The sequence below is a fragment of the Felis catus genome, chromosome A2, assembly GCF_018350175.1.
Source record: "Felis catus isolate Fca126 chromosome A2, F.catus_Fca126_mat1.0, whole genome shotgun sequence".
Taxonomy (NCBI): Eukaryota; Metazoa; Chordata; class Mammalia; order Carnivora; family Felidae; genus Felis; species Felis catus.
The window spans coordinates 40,605,499-40,618,165 of NC_058369.1; the positions used below are offsets into that span (position 1 = coordinate 40,605,499).

The window sequence follows — 12,667 nt, forward strand, 5'->3', positions numbered from 1 at the left end:
ATTGTAACCACATGCATATGGAATTAAACTTTCCTCCAGGGGACATGCACGCAGTTCTTGAAAAAAGACCACAGGAACTAAGAACACTTATGAATGCTACAAAATTCATTCTGGCTTTCACTTCAATCAGCTTTTTAAAGGAGAAAGAAAAAAAAAGTACCTAAAACATGTACTTTGATAAGCACAAGAAAGAACCATATTCCAATGAGGCTGGGAGTGGCCTTTCTTCCCAGAGAGGGACAGAAAATAAATACGATCTTCACGGCCTTTCACGTATCAAGTTCTCCAACCATCCCCAAGACACAGGCATGCCTCTCCATTTCAAGCATTTTGCCAACCGTGGGCTCCTTTTTCCTACATATGCTTTGGTGAGGCAGAGAACAGACCTTCCTGGTTTGGGCTCTTTCTGCTGTGGAAGTTGCTGAAACATCTAACGGTGAAGTGCATCTTAGCTGGTTGAAGTCATTTCTTGAAACTATTAACAGTGAGTAGGGACAGGAGAAAAAATATTTACGAGGCCAAACCAAGGACGGCCTCTGTCATTCGCCCTAAGCAGCAGAGCACAACGCATTCTAAAACAAGTTGGGGAACACGGACCGCTCGTTTCCTGGGACCAATTACTTAGACATCCGAGCCCCTCCCTCAGCCCTTCTCTTTGCTGGCGAGTGTGGACTCCTGGCAGCAAGGACTCAAGCAGAGCAGCATTGCAACATGCTGCCAAGCTGTTCAGCCAAATGGCTACAGTCAAAAGGAAAAAAGTACCAACGGGACAGAATTCTACACTCTAAGAAAGTCACCGAGACAAGGAGACAAACACAACCGTGTGTGCCCATCTCAGCAAAATGTCCCCACCCCTCTTCATTCTCACAGTTTAATCTAGTGGTCTGAAGGGTTCTTCTCTGTATGTATGTTTTATAGGACAGATAATGGGTCAGTCCGTCATTTAATGGCTACATATCACCTGTAAGTTAAGTTGTCATTTCTTAAAATTAACCCTGTGTGTTTTTGAAACTGTGGCTTTGGCCTAAAGCCAAGGGAACTCAACCCTCATTTCTCCTCACGCTAACTCCCCCATCTTCTCCCAGTCTCTTTCTGACCACTTCTTGCCCGTTCCTCTACTCTAGCCACCCTGAACTCTTTGCAGTTTCCCCAAATGCCAACTCCGACCCTATTCTAGGCTTTGCATGGGCTTCCTCAGGCCTGTTCACTTGCCTCTAGCTCAGTGGTCTTCAAAGATGGGCCCATGCAAAGCAGTGCACTGGAACGATCAAAGAACATACGAGAAATTTTATTCACACTCACATTTTAATTTCATCTTTTAAAATGCTTTTTGCATGAAACTTTTTTAAGTCACGTACCATAGTTCAGCAGTGAAAATATAATTTAGAGCTAACTAAATAAGCTCAATTTTTTACAGTTAAGAGCACTCAACTAAATACAGTATATCTGGGCCCCAAGGGTGAGCCAGACCCAGGCACACAGTTTAGCCACATACGGATGCCTGGTATCTCCTTATCCTTCAGGATTCAGCTTAACATCTTCTCCGCTCTTTCTTGATCACCCTGGCCAGCGACACCCCTTGCTGCTTGGTCTCTACCACCTGCCATGCTCCCATTTTTTTTCCTGCATCACATGTCCCCCAATCTGTAACTGTTATTATTTACCTGTTTCTTGCTTGATGTGCAAGAAATCACACATCCCCACACGCACATTGTGGGGACCAGGACACAAACTCCATGACCACAGGGACCCAGTCTCCCTGGCCTCTACAGCATCTCCCAGCTCCTACCAAACAGCCCCTGTTCACGATTTTCTTTTCCTTCCCTTGGACTATTTTCCTTTTACACTAATAGATGAGGAAATGGGGAGCAGAAGAAACGAGCAACAGACGATGCACATTCAGATAACCCCACATGAAAGGGGAGATCCTGCAACGCACCCTTTGCCATGTCTGGTCCCCAGAGCCGTCAGCGGCCATTTTCCTCCCAGTTAAACCTACTGGTCTGAATTTGACCTCCTCTTTCTGGAGGGGGAGCTAATGATGAACGGGGTGAGCTGCAGTGGGAGGAAAAGCAAAGGGACGCAATCGTCTACAAATGAGGAACTGCCCTGACTAATGAAGAGCTGACAGAGCAGAGCTCCAGATCAGACTTCCAGGCACAGAGTCCCCGCTCCAGCTGGGTTACTCTGTTCCAACTGGCCTCATCTCACACAACGTTCTTCACTCAACTGCTACCCAACCAGACATGCCCCCCCCAAACCTAAATGGTTTAGATAAGTTGTTGTATTACTAGGACGATGCTATTTTAGGAGACCACAACTAAATAAAAACTCCTGAGGGTGAAGATGTTAGATAAACAATGAACTCCCTAATTAAAGAGAGCAGAATGAGGTGAGCGAGGTTTCTACTTCTCACTCCCCAAACCTTGACCCGTCTTCCTCGTACAGCAGGGAAAGGAAAACTTTTAGTAATTAACATACCACACAAGGCCGGCCACCGATAATATTGAATCCCAGGGAGCCAGAGTCTCGATGTAGGACAAGAGTCAGACTTTTGGTTTCTTCTCCCTGTAGAGAACAGAGGAGTTCAAAATTTTATTTACAAACAGGGAATAAATGGTAGCAATTTCCTTTCTATCTAAGCAGACTCACGGGCTCTTAGCTCATCATTAAAATCCTACGTCTCTGGTAATTTAAGCAAGGCAACTTTTAGGGCCCAAGCTGAAACCGTGTCCTGTATTGAGGAGGTTACGAACGTTTCTAGATCCCAACCCTGCAGTGCCCGCATAAGAATGTCTGGCGATGTCCAGACATGCCTAATGAACATTATCTATCAATGACTCCTTGGTCTGCACACACGTCTTTCCTTTGACTGACCCATCGCACGCCAGCTGTCTAGACAGCTACTTTCTCTTTCTCAACCATCCTCAACAGCGCCATTCTTGTTTTGTCACGAGAGGTTCAAGGAGGAACGCTCTCGGAAGTCTGAGCACATGTATGGCCTGTCAATAGTCATCTGTGTTTGAGAGACTTGGGGGAAAAGCAGTCTGTGCAAAGTCAGACACGAACGTGGAGGGGAAAGAGAAAAATCCTGTATCTCACTGCAAAGCAAGGGGGAGGGGGGCAATTTCACAAAGTAATTACTGTCCAGTCCACAGGAGATGCCGAGACGTTTAACAGAAAACACTCTGTTCAAAGGAGGCTGGTCAATGTGAACCCCTTTAAATCAAACAAGCAGAAGTCACCCAGGCGGGTCTCACAGGCAATGGTGAACAGTCAGAAGGGACAGAGATTCCATGGCACCTTAGCGAACACTCTCAAGTAACAGACAGATGAATAAAAATAGGTTTAACCTTAGGTGCACACTGTCACTAAACAGGCATTGACATCAACATTAACCTCACTGAGACACCGCTGAAATGTTTCCACTTATTTGAATGATACACAAAACTTTACACGTAGGGACTGCAGAGACTTGCAAACGCTTCACTCACGTTTTCTGTTTAAACATGGTATTATTTAAACACTACATTTTTTTTAAGATATGAATACTTCGTTAGAAGCTTAAAAAAAAAAACAAACCCGTAACAGCTTATGACAAAATAGATTTTGTTCTGATATTTACCACTTCCTGATCAAACCTTTGCCTTCTCCTTTTTCTGTGGAAATAAATGACAACATTTGAATGGCATGAATGCCAAGTATCTGACCCAGCTACACTGGCAAGGGAAACCACTCTTTCTGACGGGCAGTCAATGGCTTTTCTGAAGCACTGCTCCATTTAAAGCTAGAGTTGTCAACAAAGAACTGTGGTTCTGTATTTGGGCAGCAGAAATGTGCCCAACACTGGGGTGCCTGGGTGGCTCAGTCAGTTAAGTGACTTCAGCTCAGGTCATGATCTCACGGTTTGTGACTTTGAGCCCCGCATCAGGCTCTGTGCTGACAGCTCAGAGCCTGAAGACTGCTTCGGATTCTGTGTCTCACCCTCTCTGACCCTCCCCTGCTCACCTTCTGTGTCTGTCTCTCAGTAATAAATAAATGTAAAAAAATTTTTTTAATGTGCCCAACAGAACCAAATGTGTGTGTGTGTGTGTGTGTGTGTGTGTGTGTGTGTTTCTGTGTGTATGGTTAATGGGCCTCGATATACAAAATTACCTACGTGCTTAAAACTCTTTTTTTTTTTTTTGGAATGTTTATTTATTTTTGAGAGAGAGAGAGAGAGAGAGAGAGAGAGAGAGACAAAGCATGAGCGGGGGAGGGGCAGAGAGAGAGGGAGACACAGAATCCGAAGCAGGCTCCAGGCTCTGAGCTGTCAGCACAGAGCCCGACGCGGGGCTCGAACTCACGGACCATGAGATCATGACCTGAGCCGAAGTCGGCCCCTTAACCGACTGAGCCACCCAGGCGCCCCGTTTAAAGCTCTTAGTAACCACAACCGTTTCCCCTGCCTAGTGTACCGAATTTAAAATATTAGAATTTTTCAAAATTTTAAAACTGTTACATAAGCCTAAGCATCAACTATTAAAATCCTGTAAAAACAAAAATCACAATTTTTCATTAGAAAAAGACAGTCTTTAGGGGCACCTGGGTGGTTCAGTCAGTGAAGCATCCGACTTCGGCTCAGGTCATAAACTCAGGGTTCATGAGTTCAAGCCCCATGTTGGGCTCTGTGCTGACAGCTCAGAGCCTGGAGCCTGCTTCCAATTCTGTCTCTCTGTCTCTGTCCCTCCCCCACTTTCACTCTATGTCAGTCTCTTTCTCTCTCAAAAATAAATAATAAAAAAAAAAAAGAAGAAAAAGACAGTTTTTAATGAAAGAACTAGGTGTCCTCTAAGCACAACGCAATAAAATACTCACTTCCACCTGCTCGCTTACTTGATATGTAAAACAGAGTGTTTTAATGTAAAAGGCAAACAACTCTCTTATCAAGCTGCTGTACCTAAGCAAAAACAGAAAAGCTTCTATAATAACAAACTACCAATTTTGCAAAAAAAAAAAAAAAAAAAAAATCTCCAATCCCTGGTACCGCCATCCAGAGTATCCGTCTGTCAGTGGTACTGATACAATTAAATTTGATCTACACAAGTTACCGGCCAAGAACGTCACTGTTCTAACAGAATAAACATTCGGGATCAACCAGATAGTTCTGAAATGTAAACGTGAGGATTCGCAAACTGAAATAGTTTATATCTCTCTGCCTTGGAAAAGCAAAATCCTGGTAAGTCCGCGTCTCACTTTGCTATCTTAGAGGGGTGAAAAAGTTAGAAATACATTGGAATTTGACGGAGTTATCACACATATCTTGCATTTCTGGCTTTCCTAACTAATGATAGAAACTGCACGGTTACACAGTAACCCGAGGCAGATGGCTCTAGTCTGGCAATCTCAAATGATGTACGGAAGAGAACGCACCACGGAATTTTTTAAAAGACTAGTTTCAAACCCACTGTGTGATAACCCTTGCTCTAAAAATTATAGAAAAACCAGGAAATCTTATTACAGGGCATTCACATTTACTGGCTGCTTACCATGTCCCAGAAATTATATTAAACATTTATTTAAACGCTTTATTTTCTTCAATAAATCCAACCCATCTCTTCCACTGGCACTCTTACCACCCTCATGATATAGGTGGAAAGAGCTAGTAAGAGGTCTAGCTGGGCTTTAGACCCAGGCTCTCTGATTCTAGACACCATTTACTCTTCTACACTACTCCCTTTTCATATTGAATACAGAAAAGAAGGCCATGTGGGTTGGTAACCTCTTAGGTCTCTCTCAAGATGGTTCAATGGTTGGAGTTCCATAAAGGAACTCCTCATAGGAGCTCTCACCCGGGAAACCAACATCAACACAAAACTCCCAACTGTGCACTGAACTAATTATCTCCAGAAGACCCAATCTGAGATGCCCAGACACCTAAGTCTATACCTAGACTCCCAGATCTCTCTCCAGGGACAAGCCAGAAAATGCCTCAGACACAGCATTCCTCAGCCAAACAGCGATTTGCAAAGAACATTTTGGAACAATCAGTTTGACCATCTAAACTTCCCTGCCAGATGCAATCACTGGAGAGAAAGAAGGGGTATTCTCATTTCTACAAGCATCTTGATGTAGTCTGCTGTCCAGGAAGGTAAGAACTGGCTTCAAGTGCCATTGCCTATTTTAGGACTGATTTGTAATAGTGAGCCAACGCAGGCAAGACTCCCCACACAATGCCGGGAGCAACAAAAGAAGAGAAAAGCTGCGTCTGGGCTGAATTTCTTTCATTTCTCCATCTAACTTCCAGAGGTCTCTTCGCCTCTGACACCACGAACTTGACTCTGGTTTTCCCTTTCTATTCCTCTCCCCACAAAGCAATCTCAACTACTCTACTTTTTAATTCTTCACCAAGAAACATTAATCGAGAATTTAAACACTGGGCTTCACACAATGTATTTAACACGTTAACGTTAATTCCTGCTTATATCATTTAACCTGGTACTGAGCTGAAAATGCTTCAGGATGGAGGGCATTCAAATGATTCTGGCTCAATTATGCTCTATGTAATTAAAGAGACATATATAAATGGGACAAGGGCAAAGGCTCCTGTCAATGCCACTTTGCTGACTTTTCACGGAAATGTTAACAAAGGGTTCTTTCGTCTAAAGAAAAATTTAACCGATATTAATCTGTACGGGGAGTTTATCATAACCCATGCTTTGAAATTTTCTTAATGGCCTAATGAAGTAATACAAACAAGGGGAAGAGCTCTATTTCACATAAACAACTGACTAAAGGATCAGCTTTCTGAAGCAGGCACTGTATCCACACTCTAACCTGAGAAACTGAGGCTTCAAGAAATTCAGACACTTGCTTAAGATCACACAGCTGCAAAGAGGGAGAGCCAAGAATGAAGATCCATGGGACTCCAACGTCCGTGTTCTTTGTACTCCGTGGGTAAGTTCTGGCACTGTATCTTAAATCCTTTTGCCTCACAAGAGTGAACCTCCACATTAAAATGTCATGAAGGATTAGACATCTAATTAGTTTTGTAATCAGAGTTTTAAGCAAGGTTTCTTTGGACTATGTAATAACAGTGGCAAAGATTAGAGTGTCTATTATACCGTGAAGGGTATCATAAGAGTATTACGCCCCTGACAGGAACGGGGTGATGGTTAAGATCTCGGACTGCACAGTCAGAACCTGAGGTGAGTTTCCTCATCCCCAGAATGGGCATAATAATGGTTTCTCCTCACATCACGGGGTTATTATAAAGCATGAATGAGATAGACAACCGCCGACCAGTGCCTCAGTACAGTGTCCGGCCAACAGACTTGCTCACAAGACGAACAGGGCACAGTGTGTGGTGAACGCTATGACACTGAGCACTGAGGGCCCTGGTCCTCTTTAGCCTCGTAAATTACTCTGCCCCAAAGTCCAAGGAAATCCCAAATTAACTCAGTCCATCTAAGGCAAGTTTGGGAGAGCCTCAAGTTAAGCAAAATACGATAGTTATGTATTCATCATACCATCTGGCCGTACGATGGGAATTCTTCCACGTATGTGTCTCTGTTTTCCCCCCAAAGTCTGGAGACAGAGTGGCACGTTCTAGGAGGGCTGGTTAAGTGCCAACAGATAGTCGGTATTTTAGAGATGGTAGCAGGACGACAAGTAAACACAATAGGAGCAGCTGGGGTTGAACCTTCAGTGCAGTGAGCTAGGACGGGCAAGTGATACTGTCCCGGTGGGATACGGGGACAAGGAGGGGAAGTCAGACACATGACGTACCCAGGCCTTGAGGGAGGTGGCCATGAGAGAACGGGGAAACAGGTGTTGGCTCACAACGGGACAGGACAAACAGTAAGTCCAAAAACGTGTGGACTTGGATAGGGACAGCAAACCTAGAAGATGCTGGGGAGATGGAAAGGGAGGGGTAACTGGCGACCACTGAGGCATGTGGACTGCTCCACATTCTACCAGATCAGTGGGTCCTGATGGGCTGGGAAGAAAAGGTGAAAAACGGGAAAATCAGCAACAAAAATGTTGGTGACATGGCATCTCCTTGGCCGCTTTCCCTAGAACTGCCCCTATCCTGTTCCTCTTCTCTGGTGGCCTGTGTCTCTTTCCTTCAGGAGCCAGGACCCAGGAGACAGGCATGTCTCACCAACAGCCTGGGCAGCAGATGGAAAACGATGCCTCCAGTCATTCTCTGGACCCCAGATACAGCACGGGCTCCTTGGGGTGGGGGGGTGGGGCTGGAAGCTCTAACAGATCCTCAGCTCCCCAGCCTCCACCCAAGAACACAGCTCACTGCTGGGTCTCTAGGGCAGGGGAGGACCTCTTGGGGAGGTGCTTAGGTCTTTAGGATTAAGAAAGAACAGAGATATATTAGCCTTGGAGAAGGAGATGTGGGCACCAAGCCCTAAATAAATGGCATGAAAAGTCCACATAACTTACACCATTAAGTCAGCAGAAATGGAAACTCAATGTTCACGTAACACCCTAGTTGATTTCTCTGAAAATAAGCTTTGCTATCATATTCGAACAAGTAACTACTGGATCAATGTTTAAATTGTCCAAAACACAATCTGCTCAAATTTCAACTCAAGGTCTAAGTGGACAATATGGGAGGAAAAGTCAACGGTGGAAAAGGCAAAAATCAAATTTACTTTGTCAAAGTCACCTTACACGGTGGCTGGGGGGGGGGGGGAGTCTTTGTTTTTTAAGTGTCCAAGGACATGAAGTGTCTCCTACAGGAAAAGTCCCTTTTCCTTAGTATTACTCTGTCACCACCCTCCTCCAAACAATCTGGCCTCAGAAGCTTGGATGTGTGCCATCTCCTAATCCATGCGGTGGCCTCCAGAGCCCATCCATGCCACTGTCAACGTGGATTCTTTCTAAACACTCCTTTCTGCCCAGTGACGGGTGTTCCCCAATCACTGGTGTTGTGGGACTCACAGCCGAGAACTGGCTGGACTGGAAAGCTGCCCAGCGGGTTCTGAGAACTGTAATTGACTGACCGCCAGTCTATGTAACTGGGGTGACAGGACACCTCTCAGCCTCGGATTATGCAAAGCTTTCAGAGAGTCCCACAGCTGGGAAACAGCTCTGTCTGTGCACTAGTCACAAGAAAGCACAAAAATGTACAGTGGTGGGGGCTGGGAGACCAGGAGGCAGAGCTGGCTGCCAGAAATTCCCTACTGAAGAGATGAGGGTATCTTCACTTCCTTACACCGAAATGTGTTTGTCCTCTTTGCCATTCAAACTATGTTTCTAATGGCTGGCTGGGGTCAATCTCCTCCCTGTAACTCAACCTCCAGCTCTAAAGAAGGGATATTCTTGGGGGAAGAACAGGGGAGGACTGTTCAAGCCTCAAACTGAAGGCAGTCATGAGGTTGATGCAAACGAACTGAAAATGGATGAGAGGCGCCCGGGTGGCTTAGTCAGTTAAGACCCACTCAGGTCACAATCTTGCGGTTCGTGGGTCAGGCCCCATCGGGCTCTTTGCTGACAGCTCAGAGCCTAGAGGTTGCTTCGGATTCTGCGTCTCCCTCTCTCTCTCTGCCCCTCCCCTGCTCATGCTCAGACTCTATCTCAAAAATAAACATTAAAAAAGAAATGTATGAGACAGTCAATGTAAGTATCAGTGGTGTGCATCTGTCACCAAAATAGAAGTAAGCAAAGATGAGAAAGGCAAAGAGGACGGAAAAACAGGTGGAAAGAAATACAAAAAGAGCTTCTCTGAAGTCATACTATCTACAGAATAGTATACATAAACCCATCCATAGGCCAAACAAGTTATTTTTGAAAAACAGTATAGAGAAACAGTCCCGAGGTTCAAAGGTACATAAGTAGTGTCTACTGTGCAATTTTACTTAAATAACGTAAGAAATCCCTAAAAATTTACTTCTTTATTCCCATGAGTTTCATTTCAAGTCTGCACCTTTAACTTTTATCAACTCCTGTCTCTCTTGGTGAACATCTACAAGCAAGCCTTCACCGGAAAACTAACAAACAAGAACAAACTTCATTTAAGGAGCTACCAAACTGTCACATTTCCATAGGGTAAGCAAGCAAAAGTTACGCAGCTGGAACAGGGTTAAGTTCTCCCTTAAAGGAAGGCAGGGGCTCTGCCCAGCCAACCTCTCCTGAGCCTTGTTACTTTCAGTTAGACAGACACAAACACACCTAACAATCCCCTAAGCCTCATTTTATTCATGAGCTTTAACCACCTCCTTTACATGTTAGCCCAGAGGCTACCCTGACACAGCGAAACTGACCTGGCATGTTTCTCTTCTACCCAGTGGCCACCAGGGGAAAAGAGTCAGATAGGAACCCAGAGAACTAGTCACTCAGGGCAGCACGACTCTCACAATGAAACTGTGACCCTGTGAGCAAAAACCCCTGCCCATCTTCTCCATTATACCACTTCAAATTTCTCACGTTTCTTCAGCAATTCCTTTTAAAAAGATTTAAAAAACCTACAGGTGCCAGGCGCTCAACAGATGTTCAATCAATGCTCGTTAAGGCTTACTGTGCACCTAACACCAATCACCTGGTTTAATCCTAAAGCCAACTCTATCAGCCCAAATAGTATCCCATTTTAGAGATAAGACAAATAAGGCTTACAGGAGGTTACAAGATCCTCCCAGAGGCCCTTAACAATGAGCCAGAGGAAACATGTGAATCCTATTTTCACCGACTCCAGGACTACATACAGCAGAGACACAGACACCTGAAAACAGCGCCTAGAAAAATTCTAAGGGTGACCTCTCTGCCCAGGACTCACTGCTGCTTAACCACTGCCCAAAGAATAGCTCATCCCTCCCCGTTCCAGGCGACACTGCTGCAGGGCCCACTCACACACAGGCTGCACGGGATCTCTGTCCCCTAAACTCCCCACGAATGTATATATGGAACGGGTGAGAAAGGTGGATGCCTGTGTCCATCTGTTAGTTATTTTCTTTACAAGACTAATCATTATGTTCTACCACTTCCCTTTTTTATTGGAACAGGCTTATTAGAACACCATTAGTTCAGGGGGGGCAGAAGCTAAGCCATAGCAAAAGAGCTTGAGTAAACAAAGAGTAGGAAGACTTCTGTCGTGTTTTCAAAGACTCAAGTGGGTGACTGACCCCATGGGTTAAAGCTGCTCAGGTTGACCTCTGTATCCAGTGGTGCCTATCATGGTGCCTGGCACAATGTGTCTAAGAATGTGTGGAGCTAAACAGCAAGAATACACTCGGAAAAGATTCTATTTTCTTTCTACCATCAACCACTTGGTAAATTATTAGCATGAAAATTAGAGAAATGAGCCACTACTCCATCCAGGATTCCATTTCTTAATTCTTTTTTGTTTTACTGGATTCTCTTTTCATAGGATCTGTTTTATGTTCTGTGTGTTCTACACCAGACCTATGAAAATGGGAGTCACGGCATGGGAAGAACACACTTCATCAACATGGACCAGAAGCCATCAAACCAACTAGAAGGAGCCAAAGGAAGAGGATGGGAGATGTTTAATCTTCCAGGCCTCGGTTTCTCCGCCTGTAATATGGAAGGTAATGGTTTGTTGTACCTACCTCACGGGGTCTGAGGATAAAATAAACACCTCCAATTAACATAGTGCCTGCATATATAAATAACAGCCCTCTAGAAACATGTATGAGACCTCACAGGAAACAGTGCCTCGGAAGAAAATGCTTTTCTTATTGTGGCCATAGTGTATGAGCCTGGAGTCAGACACTGGGCTCAAATCCCAGTTTTGTACTTGGAATCTCTGTAAATTCTGGACTTTACCTAACTTTTATGTAACGTGTTTTTTAAAAAAGAGAGATCTGGGGCGCCTGGGTGGCGCAGTCGGTTGGGCGTCCAACTTCAGCCAGGTTACTATCTTGCGGTCCGTGAGTTCGAGCTCCGCGTCAGGCTCTGGGCTGATGGCTCAGAGCCTGGAGCCTGTTTCCGATTCTGTGTCTCCCTCTCTCTCTGCCTCTCCCCCATTCATGCTCTGTCTCTCTCTGTCCCAAAAATAAAAAAAAAAATTAAAAAAAAAAAAGAGAGATCTACCTAATGAAAAAGATGGAGAAGCTCATATACATACGTACATAAAGCACCCTAAGTGTATGGCACCCAACATAATTCAATGAATACTTCTTTTCCTTTCAAGCTCCTGGTTCTATACTCTAATGCATAACAGCCTTATAGATTCTTAATTTTTATTTTTTTTACATTTTATTTATTTTTGATAGAGACAGAGCATAAGTGGGGGAGGGGCAGAGAGATGGAGACACAGAATCTGAAGCAGGCTCCAGGGTCTGAGCTGTCAGCACAGAGCCCGACGCGGGGCTCAAACCCACAAACCTCGAGATCATGACTTGAGCCGAAGTCGAACCCTTAGCCAACGAGCCAGCCAGGCACCCCACGGCCTTATAGATTCTTATGTGTCAAATATTTTTACAAACAGGCAAGCATTATTTCCAAATGCAGAAGGAACCACTTATGAATAAATATCAGAATTCCCAATTCAAAAAGTTCAGTTCTAATTATTCAATTAAGAGTAGCTAACATAATGTAAACCAAATCTTAATTCTGTGTATCAAACATTTAAATTAAATGGATTGACAGCCCACAATTCCTTTAGCTGAACTGGGCTGTTTTGTTAGATGCACTAGGAAATGGTTATTCGCTG

General features: G+C 44.5%; 1 protein-coding gene and 1 long non-coding RNA gene across 3 annotated transcripts in view; one reads left to right on the plus strand and one right to left on the minus strand.

The window, feature by feature from the left end:
- The window catches only part of PDZRN3 (PDZ domain containing ring finger 3), a 240,896-nt gene that overhangs the window by 221,616 nt on the left and 6,613 nt on the right, over positions 1-12,667 (minus strand). For both annotated transcript variants that reach the window (XM_011280160.3, XM_045051869.1), the window contains one exon: positions 2,482-2,568. In XM_011280160.3, the coding sequence (XP_011278462.3) occupies positions 2,482-2,568 (87 nt within the window). The remainder of the gene's footprint in view (positions 1-2,481; positions 2,569-12,667) is intronic.
- The window catches only part of LOC123383754, a 41,152-nt gene continuing 34,282 nt past the window's right edge, over positions 5,798-12,667 (plus strand). The window contains exons 1-2 of the long non-coding RNA XR_006593908.1: positions 5,798-10,044; positions 11,360-11,540. This is a non-coding gene — a long non-coding RNA (uncharacterized LOC123383754). The remainder of the gene's footprint in view (positions 10,045-11,359; positions 11,541-12,667) is intronic.